The 15,025-nt window shown below is 36.1% G+C and overlaps 1 protein-coding gene across 1 annotated transcript; it reads left to right on the top strand.

Moving 5' to 3' along the window:
• Positions 1–7,187: 7,187 nt before the first annotated feature.
• Positions 7,188–14,528, top strand: LOC147409408 (SPT2 chromatin protein). Its single transcript, XM_086428534.1, has 10 exons — positions 7,188–7,433; positions 8,351–8,426; positions 8,525–8,763; positions 9,815–9,932; positions 10,360–10,437; positions 10,531–10,654; positions 10,764–11,251; positions 11,407–11,543; positions 13,787–13,876; positions 14,174–14,528. The coding sequence occupies exons 2-10, from the start codon at positions 8,406–8,408 to the stop codon at positions 14,286–14,288; spliced, it is 1,410 nt and encodes a 469-aa protein (XP_086284660.1). The 5' UTR covers positions 7,188–7,433; positions 8,351–8,405; the 3' UTR covers positions 14,289–14,528.
• Positions 14,529–15,025: the final 497 nt, after the last annotated feature.

Genomic DNA, 15,025 nt, shown 5'->3' with positions numbered 1-15,025 from the left:
GATCTGACTCATTATTTTTCTTAGAATCTCAGATTTTTATTATTATTATTATTATTATTTATACTTGCATACCCTTCACTAATACTTTCCTTAGTGAAGACTCATTATTTTTCTAGAGTCTCAGATTTTATTATTATTATTTATAGTTGCATACCCTTCACTAATACTTTCCTTAGTAAGATTTTAAACCTTACTGAGGGTTGTTTTGCTCAAATGGATTACCACATTGGCAATCCAAAACCACAGCTCTCTAAATTTCTTGGAAAAACTCAGATCGGAAGAGTAAAAATTTCTTTTGGACTTGATTCATGGTTTTGAAAATGGGCGGTTATCAAACCTTCACCAAATGTAAAATTAAAATTCAATTCAATGGGAAACCTTCACCAAATTTAAAATTATATTTCAATTCAATGGGGGAAAAATAACTTTTTTTGGATTTTTTATTTCTTTCGAAATTTATAGAATTTTGTCCTCAATAACCTTGAAGCATCCGATCATGGTTTTGAATTCTACAAGTTGAGTCCAAGACCCTTATAAAGGCTAGTAGACTTTCTATATAATGTAAGATTTTAAATCTTGCAAAGGGTCCTTGAATTCAAATGAATTACCACTTTGGCAATCTAACACCACAAGCCCCTTTGATTTCATGGAAAACTCATCTAAAAAAAAAAAAAGTTTTCAAATTTATGAGCTTCATCCAAGATTTTGATAATGGACGGCTATCGATTTTTCACGGAACTTGTGAATTTAAATTATTATTAAATGGCAAAATTTTTTTTTTTTTTTTTGAATTTTTTTCTTCAAAAGTTCATAGAATTTTGTTCTCTATAATCATGTGGTATTGGATCATGTTTTTTGGATGTCACAAGGTGAGCTCAACAACCCTTAGTAAGAATTGAAATCTTACTTAAGTTAGTAAGGCTAGTTGGACTAAGAACATATATCTTCTTTTGTCTTTTATGAGTGGTTATGAAAGATAATTTGATCAAATAATTTGCATACATGAAATAAATTTTTAAATCAATTACTATTTTCAACTGAATGTTTCTAGTGCTCCATATTCCTATCTATGGTCCTTAGTGGATCTCAAAATCATCCCCCCTATTAAATAGTGGGGGAAGCATAGTTTAAAACCTCGTCCGAGATCTAGATGACTAGGACGAGTCATCCCAATCGGGCTACGTAGTTTTAACATCACATTGACTCAACCAAGGTCCGAGATGACTCATCCAATATCATGACAATATTAGTCGAGCTAAATAAAAAAGCCCAGTCAATGAGTTTTATTTATTTATAATAAAACAATTATTTTTTAATCATTTTCATTTTTATCATGCATTTAGAAAATATGGTATTCTAGAAATACACCCTTGTAAAATTCCTTGCAAAATGCAAGATTATGTTTACCTCTTTTGACCGTAAGTCAACATTGCATTTTCTTGATAATTTAATGGTGAAATTTTGTTTCTTTTTTTTCCAAAATGCTCTTCAAATACTTAAATTACTAAATTAAAATTTGAAAAAAAAAATCAAAATTATACTATTAAATCATGTATAAAAACCAACGTCAACTATTAGTCAAGGTGGGTAAACCTAATCTTGCATTTTGCAAGGGTGTAAACCTAATATCAACAATTCATAAGGGGTGTTTCTAAAATATCCTAGAAAATATCATCTCATGACTGAGCATCTTCTAATCCATCTTATAATAATAGAAATAGAAATATAGGGTATATGGGTAGATCATGGGACATAAGTAAAAAACATATGTAAAAACAACCATTTTTAAAAATATGGGTTAGAAGTTTCAGATTGAGCTGATTTTTTGTGATGAAAAGATCATCCTCACAAAACAACAGTCCAATCTGAAACTTCTAAATTCATCAAAAGTGGTTAATAAATTATTGATAAAAAATCGATGGTCCATATTTTAAATCACTTTTGATGGGGTTAGAAGTTTCAGATTGGATTTTTTTTTTGAAGATGTTCTCCTCATTATAGAGATCCTCCTCACAAAAAATCAACTCCATCCGAAACTTCTAACCCATATTTAAAATAATGATTGTTGTTACATTATTTTTACATATGTTTTAACTTATGTCCCATGATCCATACCTATATATATATATTGAAAATTAAAGGGGGGTTACGTAGACCCCCAACTAGAAAACAGAAGACCCTTATATTCTTTCATAAATGTGCCCGTAGGCATTCTTACATATGATGGTCTTGAGATTACTAGGGAGACTTAAATGATCCAACCTAATGCTACTAGGAGTAGTAAGGTAACTAACTAGGAAATCAACAGCTTGATTTGTCTCTCTAAAGCAATTGGAGAAGTCAATCTTGTGGAACAAGGAGGCTTTAGTTTTGATGGCTTTGACCAACTTCTTTTCTTTCCACAGGGTCTTGTTGAGGCCATTGATGCAGTCGATAACTATTTTTGAGTCAGTTCTAACACTTAGAGATCTAATGTGAAGAGTAGATGCCATGTCCAAACCTTTTAGGATCGTTTGAAGCTCATGGAACAAAACTGATTCTCCAAGGGTGGTTTCTGCCAAGGCTCCTAAGATTTTTCCTTAGTCATCTCTAATTATAGCTCCTTTTCCCTTGACATTGCTTCTGACGGAGCCATTAGTGTTGAGAGCACAATCGCCCTGAAGAGGCTTAGTCCATTTGTATCTCACAGTGTCCTTTAACTTAAATTTGGTAATGATGTTCAAAGAGTTCATAAACTCTTTATTCACATTGTTGTTTTCAGTGATTGTGTCCATGCTTCTAGTTCTAAAAATGACATATCTGACGATGAAGTTTTCCAGTAGATTTGATGACAAGAAGTTATTCTTGAATATTCTTATGCATCTTTCCAGTCATATGTGGTGTATGAATGCATTATAGGCAAGTTTTTTAACGAAGGAGCTTAGGAGTTCCCCTTGATGTGGTTGCTCAACCATTCTACCACAGAGTTCTAGTCTTTGTTTGAGTAATTGATGTTGCTTCTCCTTAACAGTTTCTTCCACAACCCAAATGCATAATTGTATCCAAGGAATAAGTGGTTTTCTTTTTTAGGAGCATTCCTACAAAACACAACAGTTTGAGCATTGGGTAATTCCCATGGCCATTAGTTTGTTTTGGGTTTTGAGGCCCTTGTTTAGTCCAAGCCATGAGGTAGTGCCGTGTCTCTTGAAGTTGTTAGGGAACCAAACAAACCTATGCCCAATGACTTGTGGGTTGGGTTTTTGCAAGGCTTTGTGAGCAGATTTCAATGTGAAGATACCTTTCAGATTTGGTTTCCATATCACTTTTGTCCTTTTTAGTGTTATCCAACTCTAAGATTCAAATGTTGTTTCATATGGGCCCCATGTTTGCAGACAGATGCATAGGGAGGATCCCTGAGTCTTGACGAATTAGTGAACTCACTTTTACTTCCCTGTGTAGCCTTAGCTCCATGTTGGTTTCTTGTTGCCTATTGTGCATTAGAATTCCTTCAGAGCTTCAAAGATCATACCATATGAAGGATTTGCTACCATCCCCTATTATGTGCCAAATCAAAATTTGAAAAACTTCCTTACTTTGGAGCATTTTCCTCTACATCCATGAGGTTTCAATAGGAGAGGGGATGGTCCAAATGTTCTTTTCCTTGATCATGTTTCTTTGAATCCAGTTAACCCATAGGCTTTCCTTATTTGGGGTAATATCTTAGATCTGTCTAGTTATGGCAACTTTGTTTTGGAGTGTTAGATCATGGAAGCCCATCCCTCATTCTCTATTATCCTTTGCTTCCCTCTTCCAACTAATGCAATGTATCTTGTTTCCCATGTTAGGCCCTGCCCATAAGAATCTAGAGCATAGTTTATCTAACTCTTTTAAGGCTTTCTTCGATAACATGAGCACATTAGTCCAAAATACTTACATGTTGCTAAGGATAGACTTGATTAGTTCAATTCAACCAGCCAACGATAATAATTTTACCTTCCAAGTTTTGATTTTATTGGAGAGTTTGGTAATTAGTGGTTGGCAGTCAGATAACTTTATCCTTGTTGATATAAGAGGAATTCCAAGGTATCTAATATAGATATGTCCTTCAACTATCTGCAAGTCCATGGTTATCTTCTTTTTTTTTCTTAGTCCTTGATACTAGAGCAGTACATATTGCTTTTGTTTATAGTCATCTTGAGCCCAAAGATTTCTGTCAAGCCAAGTCAGAGCATCATTTACATCCTCATTCGAGAAATGATTGCTTGTAGACATGAGATGTTCGTCATAGAACCTCAATGCTACGTTATTTAGAGTCGCCACCATTCTTTTTTAGAAATGAGTATAATGGGTATCTAAAATAATTTTAAAATTGATTTTATCATTATAATGACTCTCGTATATGAATACGGGCATGGTCTACTTAAGATTTAAGTAGGGAGATCCGGTTAGAGGATAGAAAATGTGTTAGGCACCCTATCCCCTATACTAAAAGTACCACCTTAGAACTTGGCCAATTTTCTGAAAAACTTAAGAAAATGAAAAAAAAATATGAAAATGCATGTTTAAAGATGATGTGTGCAATATGTGAAAATGTTCCCTTAGAAAAGTGATTTGATGTCAATATGAGATATTAAGGACATCTTATAGAAAATGATGACCCATATAGCCTACATTATTTTTATGAGTATGAATGCTAGTTTGAGATTTTTTAGAGAGATTCAATGATGGAGTTCCCTTAATGTCACAACCTTAATACATGTACGCAAGGCTAGAAATTTGGTGTTTCAATCACAACAAGAGGATGACACATTTCTTCATCATTGCTAAGCATATGTGAGTAGGTGCATGTGTACAATATGATGCATGAGATATACTATAGGAGAAAAAAAGGCTTCAACCGCCATTTTTTCGACCGACCAAAGTCCAACCTATCGGAGGTGGGAGAGGGTGTGCATTACATCATATCAGATTTTTAAAACATAAAATAAATGAAGGGTTAAAAATAGAAGATGTAAGTTTTTGAAAATGAAAACCTAATCTAGCATACCTTGTCCCTTGATGTTCTTGAATGAACTTGAGTCTTAAGGGGTGAACTTGAGGGTTGAGTGCTTTAATTGATGGTAGATGGTTAGAAATGATGAGAGTTGTTGGTTAAATGTTGAGAGATGGGTAAAAGTTTTTGAGTTAAATGTTGGGTTGAGAAAAAGTTAGAGATATGAAGTAGGGATTTTGGTAGAGTTTTAGGTTGAGAGATGAGGTTTAAGAGCATCAATTGCTCATATGAAATGAGATTATTTCTAGCATTTTTGGAGAACTTTTGGGGATAAAGTATTCTAACCTTAAAAATAAAGAGAATGGACATGAGATTTTAATTATTTCTTTTTTGAATTTTTTATTTTTATGAGAGTAAAAGTGGAATTTGTGAGAAGAAACCTTAAAAATATTTTTAGTCTTTGATTTTTTGGTAAATAGAGGTGAGAGAACAAAAATACTTTTGAGAGGGTAAGTATGAGAGTGACATCTGTAAAGGTGAAGTAGAAGGTAAAAAATAGACCTTGATTCATTTGTAAATAATTCATAAAACAATGGTGAATGTATATTTTTGAAGTGGACCAATGGGAGAGTTTCATGTATGTATTTAAATAACTTGAAGATTCCAACCTTTTGAGGGTAGGATTGGAAGTTCTCTTAACTTTAGGGATTTTTACAAGATACCAAAATACCTTTTTGGTTTTACCATACTTTTTTAGAAGGATATTCTTGGATTTTCTCAAGGGAGTTGACTCTCCAATTATATTAAAGCATTGGGTATTAGAGGCTTATGAGATACCACTATGTGTCATCTTTTGAGAGGAGGTGTAAGATCATAAATTTAGAATGGACTTAGTATGGACTTTGTTTTGTACTTGGGTTATGGACTTAGGATGACTTTAGGTATTTGGATTAGATTTAAAAATGGACTTGGTATTGGATTAATGTATGGATGATAGATTAGTTAATGGAGAGTGGATATGGATTAGGGAGCGGGTATGAACTTTGATTAGATTAGGGACAAAGTTTCGGTATGCAAAATAATATGAGATGATACATGTGTGCATATATGCATGAAAAAGGTGCTAAGTGACAATGTGGGTTCATTGAAAAGTTTTAAACTTTTAATTCAAATCAACTTGAGCAAATTTGAATTTTTCTAATGGGCTCATGTAAATTGGAGTGTCTAGTCTCTCTAACTCTTTTAAGACTTTCTTCGGCAATATGAGCACACTAGTCTAAAATACCGCATGTTGTTAAGGACATGCTTGATTAATTCAATTCAGTTAGCCAACGACAATAATCTTGCCTTCCAAGTTTTGATTTTATTGGAGAGTTGGGTAATTAGAGGTTGGTAATTAGATAGCTTTAGCTTTGTTAATATAAGAGGAATTCCATGGTATCCGACAGGGAGATGTCTTTTAGCTATCTGCAGCTCCATGGTTATCTTCTTTTTTTCCAAATCCTTGATACCAAAACAGTATACATTACTCTTGTTCATATTCATCTTAAGCCCAGAGGTTTCTATCAAACCAAGTCAGAGCCTCATTCACAGCCTTAGCCAATGAGTGGTTGCCCTTGAAGAATATCATTAGCTCGTTTGCAAATATAAGATAATTGATCTTAGGTTCCTTGCACCTTGTTATTAGCTCCAACTTCCTCTTGTTAGTGAGGTCTAATAGTTTGACAAAGAGGAACTCCATTATAATAACGAAGAGGTAAGGGGATAGTGGATTTCCTTAGCGAATCCCTCTTCTTCTAGGAAGACCAATTAAAAGAGAATAAAGAGAAATTTAAGAACAAGCAATACTACAAATGCAATCCCAACGAAATAGAAATATATGAAATTATATCATAATACAAACCTTATTAACAAATGGTTATACATAACAATTAATAAATGGTTATATATAGTAAGAGAGTTGCTATTGCCTCACCAATTTTTACTAATGCCATACCAACTGAGCAATTTTTTAGTCATTTATATAAGAATTGGTGTGAAATTAGTAAGAGTTGGTGTGGCAATAGTAGGTCTCATATAGTAATCATAGTTGAATACAAACCTAATTAACAAAAGGTTCTAAATCGAGTTAAACTCACAAACAAGTCGAGATGACTCGAACGTGTCAAGTGTCAACTACGTCACATGCACTTGCTAGCAGTCTTGTTGTCGTGTCTGGGACCTTCCGTTTCCATGTTTTTGTAACCATAGCCCACAGACATAGACCAAAGGGTCGATTTCCTTTTTCACAGTTTTAGGGTTTTGGTGGAAGCTTTCGTCTTCGATCGCAGCGAAGGGTTCTGACTCGGATTCATACCTAGATCATCAATTTCCCGTTGTTCTGCTTGTTTTCATACTCGATCGAGGGTTTTTTCGGTCGAGAATGGCGTGAATTTGATCCCGATTTCTTCGATTATTAGAGGTAAGGGATTTTCCCCCCTTTATTTTACTTATTTATTTGGTTTTTTTGCAGATCGGTTGTAGATTTTGAGGTTCCTAGGATTTTAGTTGCGGGATTGATTTCCAGTGGTTACATTAGATGATTAAGTTCTGTTTTTATAAGTTGGTTCCTTTTTGTGAGAATAGGGTTTGAATTCTTAGTTTGAACACCGATTTGGATGGGTTAAGGTTTCAATTTTAGCTCCGATAGCTTTACCATCGTGGTGGATGATTTGCTTTTGAGATTAGGGTTTGAATTTTCAGTTTGATCGCTTTAACATCGATTTGGATGGGATTAGGGTTTCAATTTTAGTTCATAGCTTTTATCATATTTTGTGGTTCTTCTTCGTAATTTCTCTATCAATTTTTCTTATGGATAAAAGCGGATTTTTTTCCATTGAAGAATGTCGGAAGAGGAATCAGAAGATTTAAGATCCCCAAAAATATCGAAACATAATTTCTGTAAAATATCTATCAGCGATCTTCAAAATTCTTTTAAGACTGAAGCAATTCTTCTTCTTCCATCTAACAAGTATGGTGGTTTACCCTCAAATCAGTTTATTATTAGTTCATAGCTTTCATCATATTTTGGGGTTCTTCTTCGTAATTTCTCTCTCAATTTTTCTAATTGATAAAAGTTGATCTTTTTTTTCACTGAAGAATGTTGGTAGAGGAATCATAAGATTTAAGATCCTCCTGAAAAAACCTAGAACACAGTTTCAATAAAATATCCATCAGCGATCTTCAAAATTCTTGAAGACTGAAGCAGTTCTTTAACTAATATACTGATTTACCCTCAAATCAATTGGTGTCTCCAGGAATGAAAAGGCAATTCCTGCAAGTATATGAGATCCTTAACATATGTTGTTGAATCAATCTCTTTATGTTTTGGATTTTCAGGTGTTTGGTATCTGTGATTTTTTTCCTGTCGCCCAATCTAGAAAACACAAAAGTTATGCGGGGCTATAGTAGAAATGTAAGTGGCAAGTTGAATCTATGAGAGTGATTTCTTTTTTGTGTCGTGGGCTATATATTATGAAGGCTTATTTGGCTTTCGTCATACTGAATTGACAGGAGATGGAAGAAAATTTAGATGAGTATGAAGAAGACGACTATGATCAGGACGAGGATGAGGAGGAGGCAGCAGAAGAGGAATATGAAGAAAAAGAAGATCCAAAGCCCACGAGGGAGGAATTGGAATACCTTGAGTTGAGGCAGCGGCTAAAAGATGATTTGAGGAAGCAGATGAAGAAAGAAAGTGGTGCTTCTGTCAGCAATTCCCAAGACAAGAAGAAGAAACTTCCATATGACAAGTGAGTGATGCTCTCATTTTCTGATTTTACGAGTCTTGTTTAATGGAACACTTTGCGCTGCATTGTCTTTTTTTCCTATATGGTCTTAACGTTAGACATCCCTTCCCCTGCCTTGGTGTTACATGAGTTGTTTGAGAGAGGGTCGAAGTTTTAAACCTATATCATCTCTTTTATGTGCTAAACTTGATCTTAGCTGTAATTATATATTTATGCTGTGTGTTGACTTGATTTTGTATGAATCTCCATGAAGTGAGCAAGCTGGGGACCTTGGATTTTATCAAATCGTTAGGATTCTAATGATTGTGGACTTGGGCAATTGTAGTTGATAATGGTTCGGCGCATAGTGACAAAAGTCAGTGATTTTTTGAAAAAGTTGCTATTAAATATTTTGTCGACTATTTCTGAAGTTTTCTCCTGCCGAATTATTTCCGAATTGTGACTTTTTCACTATGGTTCAGCGACTGTAATATCAATTTCAACAGTTGATGTCCTTCGTGTGGTTTGTTTATACTTTATTGATTTTATATTTCCATTGTTATCTTTTATTTTTTTCTTTTCTTTTCTTTTCTTTTGATGGGTAAACTCTGGACTTGAACCCACAACCTGAAAGTTGTTTTGCAATACGAGAAACCAACTGAATTATGGGTCTAAGCCCAATCATACTTAAGATGAATTATGCACAAAGAACTGCAGGAATTTAGGGCAACCTTCCAAACACGTTACCGCTTCCTTTTTGTATAATAGGCGGGAATGCTCCTGAATGGTTATGACTCATTGATAAGGGGTGGGCATGAAAAATTCTGACTTAGAAATAAGTCTATTGAAATAGAAAAACTAAGTATTGATTGTCAAAATATAATTTAACATAAGAATAAATAAAAAAGACTAATCTATGCTATTGATAGCTAAGTATTTATTATTTTCACTGTTGAATATTTGTTTCTTATTGAATTCATGATATCTTTGAAGTGATTATATGGTTTCCATCCACAAGTTTGTTTTCTTGGTGATGTTATGTAACTGGCATGTTTCTTCGATTCTTGTTATGCAGTTATGGCTCTTTCTTTGGCCCTTCTCAGCCTGTTATTGCTCAAAGAGTGATCCTAGAAAGCAAGTCCTTGCTAGAAACTCGGCATTTGGCAGGAAGGATTTTGAACTCCCACCAAAGTGTATGTATCATGGACCATTATCTTTTAAGGTATAGTTAGGTTAAGTTGCTGCACATCTGACCTCCTGACTGGAACAATTAGAAACATACAACTTGTTAGGATCTAGCTTTTTATTGGCAGGCTGATATTTCTTGCTGTCTGACCTTTTGTATTCTTTTGGACTGTAAAAAGAGGGGAGAAGGGATAAAATGGGGGTAAAAGGTGAAAACGCAAAAGTTGATAAATTAAATGGTTAGGATTATCTAATAAGTTATGTATTTCTTTTTTTTTTTTTGTTGGTCTGTGTGTTCTTTCAGTAGTACACACTACCGTTGTTCCTATAAACCGCATGTACGTCAAGTTTGATGGTCAGAGGGTGTGCAGACTCCGCATAAATACTCTTGTTCTTACTCCCCACCCCAAACTAATTTCTATCAATCATTTGTAGAGCAAAAAAAGCCCTGCGTCAACAACTACAGGAGCAAAACATGTTATACGTGACCCACCACCAAAGGTCGTTAATGAGGTAGGTTGTGCCAGCTGTTATAACTTGCTCTGGTTCCTTTGAAATGACTATGATATGCTTTAATAAAAGCTATGAATCCCGCAATTGTTTCAGGTGAAACAGAAAGTGCAGAAGCTTAAGGATATGCGGGATTATTCTTTTCTATGGTCGGATGATGCAGAAATTCCTGCTCCTACAAAATTGCCCCCACCTCGAAATGTTTCTGTTCCAAATTCTGGTTAGTTTTCCTTGATATTAACTATTAAATCTAGTCTAACCGTTTACTCACAAGGCTTTAAACATATATTTTTAGAAGAAACTTATACAGGTTTTTGCTGATATGGAAGATGCTCAGCCTGCTCAAGCCCCATATAAAAGCAAGCAGTCAATGAGCAATCTTAACAGGTCAATGTCTAATGGTCGTGAAGTGAGAAAACTTCCTCCGACAAATCACCATGTGCAGACTAAAGCAGTGCACCACCAGGTTACTCCTGCAAGTAGGCCCAAATTGGCGTCAGCAGATCCTAGAAAACAGCTCGGCAATAATAATGGAAACGGGCCTGGTCGGCCTTCCGGGCAAAAGGGATTGCCTTCCAAGATGCATCCTCCAACTAAGATGCCAACTTCAAAAAAGATGCCGGCTTCTGCCATGGATAAGAAGACGTCTTCAATGAGTGTTAAAAAACCGGTGCCTGGTGTGCAGAAAGCACCTTTACCAAAGTTGCATTCATCTGTGCACAAGCAACATTCAGAAAGTAGAAGGGAGCTTCGAGAACCAGATAAGGCTAAGCCTAAGCCGACATCAAGGCAGCCAGTTTCTTCGTCAAGACCTCAGGTTACATCTTACTCTTTTTGCACTCATTCACAGTTCACACAATGAAAAAGAAGTTGCATCATCACTGTTTGTTTTCCCTTCTAAAAAGGGAATTATCACTATGCTACTGTATGATGATTGCGTATTCTTTGTTTGTTTGCATCAACTTTCTGCAGATTAAGCCTCCTAAGCAAGTTCCATCACGTGCTTCGATGCAAATGGACCGTCAAAAGAAGAGGCCTAGTAGGCAGTACTCCGATGAAGAAGATGACGATGGTCCCCAGGCTATTAGTATTATCAGAAAAATGTTTGGGTGAGGTTTCTTAACATCTTCTTTATAGACTGTATATGGTTGATGTCTTCTAGCAAGTGCAATAATGATACTGTGTTATATAAATTCATAATCAACAGAGAATGATTAGCCAAGGTTCTGAAGGGTCTTATACTTTGAAGGTGCCAATTTGCTGAGTTGGTTGATACCACACAACTGTGCTTAAAACAGCCTCCACCTTTGATATATATATATATATTTTGATAGATAAAACGGATATATTAAAAAGAAGGGGAGGTCGAGGTGACCAGCCCGGAGAGATACAAACAAGAAAGGAAAAAAGAAAAAAAAGAAAAAGAAAAAGAAATATGCCTACGGAGGTTCTAAATTACAAACTAGTTCCTTCTTGCATTGAAATCCTCGAAGAAAATACCCTTAGGGTATGTTTGATTGCACATGGAAAATAGGGTGGAAAATCAATTTCCATGGAAAATGACATTTTTCAAGTGTTTGATTGCACATGGAAATGGAATTCATTTTCCACCCATTCAAAAAGTCCACTAAATCATGGATTTCACATTCCCACCCATATGGGTGGGAAAATGAAATCCACCCATATTTTCCATCATCAATTCTTCCCTACCACCACCACCACCACCACTATCACCACCACCATCACCATTACACTAACCTCGTCGTCGTCGTTGTCACTATCGTCGTCGCCATCGGCTCCGTCTCCGACCACCTTCTATCTCTTTTCTTCTTTTTCTTCTTCTCCTTCTTCTCCATCCCTCACCTCATCCGCCACTACTACCACCACGTTCTCCCCCCATCTTCTTCACTTACCTCCGTCGCCACCGTCACCGTCGTCGTCGCCGCCGCCGCCGTCGTCGTCGCCGCCACCGTCGCCGCCGTTGTGGCCGCCACCGTTGTCGCCACATCCTCCCCCCTCCCTCTTCCTCGTCATCTTCTTCTTCCTCTCCCCCTCCTATCATCTTCTTCCTCCTTCTCCTCTTCTTCTTTTTTCTCATATTTTTCCATGATTTTATCCATGTGAAATCAAACAATGGATTTGATTTTCCAACCCTACCTATTTTCCACAACTAATTTTCCATGGATTTCAAATTCCATGGAAAGTGACTTTCCATGCAATCAAACATACCCTTATTAAACTCCTTATACAACCCCTCCCCCAACCCCCCTCCCCCCCCCTCCCCCAACCCCCCAACCCCACCAAGAAAAGAAAAGAAAAGGAGACGAAAAACAGAAAAGACTTATTCTTGGAGAGCACCTTCTCTTTCTTCGGAAATCCGACGATTCCTCTCCTTTGAAAGGCACAAATGGTGAAGGGCAGTAAGCTCCAAAGTATACTCCTTGACCTCTAAAAGCACCACCCCGAGATAACCAAATCTGGAACGGCCCTCTAACCGAAGATGGAAAGCAACCTTCCAACCCAAACAAAGAGAGAAATTGTGACCAAATTGATCGAGCCAAAGGAAAGTACAGTGCAGTAATAAGTGATCTGCTGACTCCCCATCTTGTCTACAAAGGTGACAGATTGAAAACCCCCTCTTTATAATTTGATCAAGAGTCACAAGCTTTCACAAAGGGGCAGCCCAAATAAGTTCAGAAATCTTTGATGGGATCTTGCCAAACCACATAAAAGGGTCAAACTGCTCCTGGCCATGATCAGTAGACAACGAACTGCATATCGAGGAAACTGAGAACTTCCCATCCCTTGATCCTTCCCAAGTACGCGAATCCTCCTCCTCAGTGAGTATTGTGTTTTCTAACTCCTGAACCAAGTTGCCAACACTATTAAGCTCCCAATCGTTGAATGATCTTCTAAAGCCGATGTCCCAAGTGCTTGCATTTCCTTCACTTCTCCAAAATTAGTAACCATCTGCCCCTTCTTGTGTGAAATGCCCTACAACTCTGGAAATTGGTCTTGAAGTGATGTATTTCCACACCAAACAGCCTCCCAAAAGTGCACTTTGATTTACTTCTTTCATATTGGCAAGTTTGTAAAGTTTGCGAGTCTTAATACCACAGACTTGGGTTCACATTCACTTTTTAACTTTGGTTACTGATATCATTGGAAAACAGACTGTCTTGGTGGTAAAACCAAAAAAATTGAAGGTGGGCAGGTAGCTCAGTTGGAAACAAATAGTATGTTGACGTGAAAATAACAAAAAAAAACCAAAATTTTTGCCATTGCTTATTTACCCTGCTTGCAAATTCTTTCCCCAAGGAGGTAAGGAAAGTTTTTTTCCTAATATTTGCAGATACAATCCGAATAAATATGCTGGAGATGATGAGGACGACAGTGACATGGAGGCTAACTTTGATGATATCATGAAAGAGGAGAGAAAGAGGTAAGGAATGTTTTTTCAGTCAATTTTGTTCTTCCAGAAACATTTTTTGTGTAATCCTACTGTACCTTTGGATGTAGTAACTATCATAGTTTTATTACACGGGAAACTAGTGGGTTATTAAATTTTTTTCCCAGGTTGTAGAGGAAAGACTAGTTATTTTATACTAATTTGGTTCTGATACCACCGAATAATGTGGAAAATACCAGGCCTAGTCGTGCAAACTGTTGTTTTACAAATGGCTTTGATGCAATTTGATATTTGATATGGGTTTTGATTCTATTTTTCTGTCTTAAACAGTGCAATGATAGCTAGAAAGGAAGATGAAATAGAGCTTCAGCGCATTGAAGAAGAGGAGAGACTTGAGAGGTTGAGAAAAGCAAAGAAGCGCAAGCTAAGCCAAAGCCAACGATGACCTCACGTGGTTGATTTTCTTAATGGATATATCGATTAAAGAAAAAAAAATCTCAATTGATATCCTGATGTCAACTCATTTATAACTTGTCTCTCCTTTTGTAGTCCTGGAAGATGATTGATTTATGGTGGTGGGACGATCGAGTTGTTCTTAAAATTATATTTTGACTTCATTCTTTTCCATTTGTTGCACTTGTAGGAATAATTGATGCCAAGGAGGGTTACTGTTACTGCTTGTTTCTTTTTTTGTTGTTGTTTTCTTCTCACCATCTCTGACTAAAAATTGTGTTGCAGTGAAAATGGATGAGCTCATCAAAGTTTAAACAGCCCCAAGTTTATGCGGTGTTTTTACGTTTGGTGGAAACTCTTTTGGGCTAATCGACTTCATGAGTATTTTTCTCTGACCCATAACACTATAAATCTTCTTGAATATTGATTTCTAGCCATTTGGTGTACCTAAATGACGAGGGTTAAATGGTTTTGATTTTGTTAATAAGACTATTTTTCTTGATTTACTAGTGGTGTGGTCATTTGATCCCTACTTGAAAGTGGAGTGGATCTCGTCGGGTGCGATCATTTAATTCATACTGGCGAAGTCTATTTTCACAATATTATATTTTAAGTAAGGTTGGGCACGTGGTGCCCCTCGAGATGTATATATGCACTTGTTATGTCAAATGGATAAAATAAAAAATTCTAAATTATTTTTAAAATCAATCCCAAAAAGGAACTGTCTTT

Source organism: Akebia trifoliata, chromosome 2 (genome assembly GCF_017979445.1).
Source record: "Akebia trifoliata isolate Shusen 1 chromosome 2, ASM1797944v1, whole genome shotgun sequence".
Taxonomy (NCBI): domain Eukaryota; kingdom Viridiplantae; phylum Streptophyta; class Magnoliopsida; order Ranunculales; family Lardizabalaceae; genus Akebia; species Akebia trifoliata.
Note: the sequence above shows the minus strand (reverse complement) of the source record. Positions and strands in the feature narration are given on the sequence as shown.